The 1341-nt window shown below is 39.3% G+C and overlaps 1 protein-coding gene across 1 annotated transcript; it reads left to right on the forward strand.

The window, feature by feature from the left end:
- Positions 1-368: 368 nt before the first annotated feature.
- LOC107720838 (stonustoxin subunit beta-like) lies at positions 369-1264 on the forward strand (the record flags this gene model as incomplete). The annotated part of the gene is made up of 1 exon (XM_016528674.1): positions 369-1264. A coding segment is annotated over one exon (649 nt), but the record flags the coding sequence as incomplete, so codon positions are not given.
- Positions 1265-1341: the final 77 nt, after the last annotated feature.

A 1341-nucleotide genomic window follows, 5' to 3' on the forward strand; every position in this document is an offset into this window, starting at 1 on the left:
TGAGCACATTTGTGAATAGTGAGGACATTTGTGAATAGTGAGCACGTGTGAATAGTGAGCACATTTGTGAATAGTGAGCACATTGTGAATAGTGAGGACATTTGTGAATAGAGAGGACATTTGTGAATAGTGAGCACATTTGTGAATAGTGAGCACATTTGTGAATAGAGAGGACATTTGTGAATAGTGAGCACATTTGTGAATAGTGAGCACATTTGTGAATAGAGTGGACATTTGTGAATAGTGAGCACATTTGTGAATAGTGAGGACCTTTGTGAATAGTGAGCACATTTGTGATTAGTGAGCACTTTTGTGAATAGTGAGGACATTTGTGAATAGTGAGGAGATTCTGGACTTTGCAAATACAGTCAAAGCTTTAAACACACACAGACTGGACTTTGCACAGTCAAAGCTTTAAACACACACAGACATCTTCACTGTTGTGTTGTTCTTGATGTTTCTCTCTTCTTGTGTTCAGGGGCCTGTGATCTCACACTGGATCCAAACACAGCAAACACTCAACTCATTCTGTCTGATGAGAACAGGAAGATCACAGATGTGTTTGAGCGTCAGCCGTATCCTGATCATCCGAAGAGATTTGATCATGTTCCTCAGGTTCTGAGTGTTGAGATTCTGACTGGACGCTGTTACTGGGAGACTGAATGGAGCGGAGATAATGCTGTTGTATCAGTGTCATATAAAGGAATCAACAGGAAAGGAGGGAGTGACTGTGTGTTTGGATCCAATGACAAATCCTGGAATCTGTGGTGCTCTAATAACAGATTCACTGTACGTCACAATAATAACTACACTGATATACCTGCTGTCTGTTCATCCTCTAAGAGAGCAGGAGTGTATCTGGACGTGTCGGCCGGCTCTCTGTCCTTCTACAGCGTCTCTGACTCACACACACTCACACACTTACACACACTCAACACTACATTCACTGAACCCCTCTGTGCTGGGTTTGGGGTTGATTATAATTCCTCAGTGTCTCTGTGTGATATTAAACGATAGAGAGACTCTCCGTAAATCCTCTTTCTGATGTTCGCATTAACACAAACTCATCAAATCTCACATCATTACTTTTGTATTCATTCATTTTTAATCAGTTTGTCATTGTCCTCCAGAAGTTATAAATCTAGATCAGACACACTGTTCTGAATCTTTAATAAACAAAGTAATATGATTGCTTTAATATCTATATTGTAAACAAACCATCAAATGTAATAAAAGTTAATTTGTGACTCATTGAATGATGAAGTGGTGTCTGAATCTCTGATGTGAACTGATGATAGTATGAATAATCATGAATGTGATTGAGATCAGCAGAATGAAACA

Source organism: Sinocyclocheilus rhinocerous, unplaced genomic scaffold (genome assembly GCF_001515625.1).
Source record: "Sinocyclocheilus rhinocerous isolate Xijiao unplaced genomic scaffold, SAMN03320098_v1.1 scaffold32025, whole genome shotgun sequence".
Taxonomy (NCBI): domain Eukaryota; kingdom Metazoa; phylum Chordata; class Actinopteri; order Cypriniformes; family Cyprinidae; genus Sinocyclocheilus; species Sinocyclocheilus rhinocerous.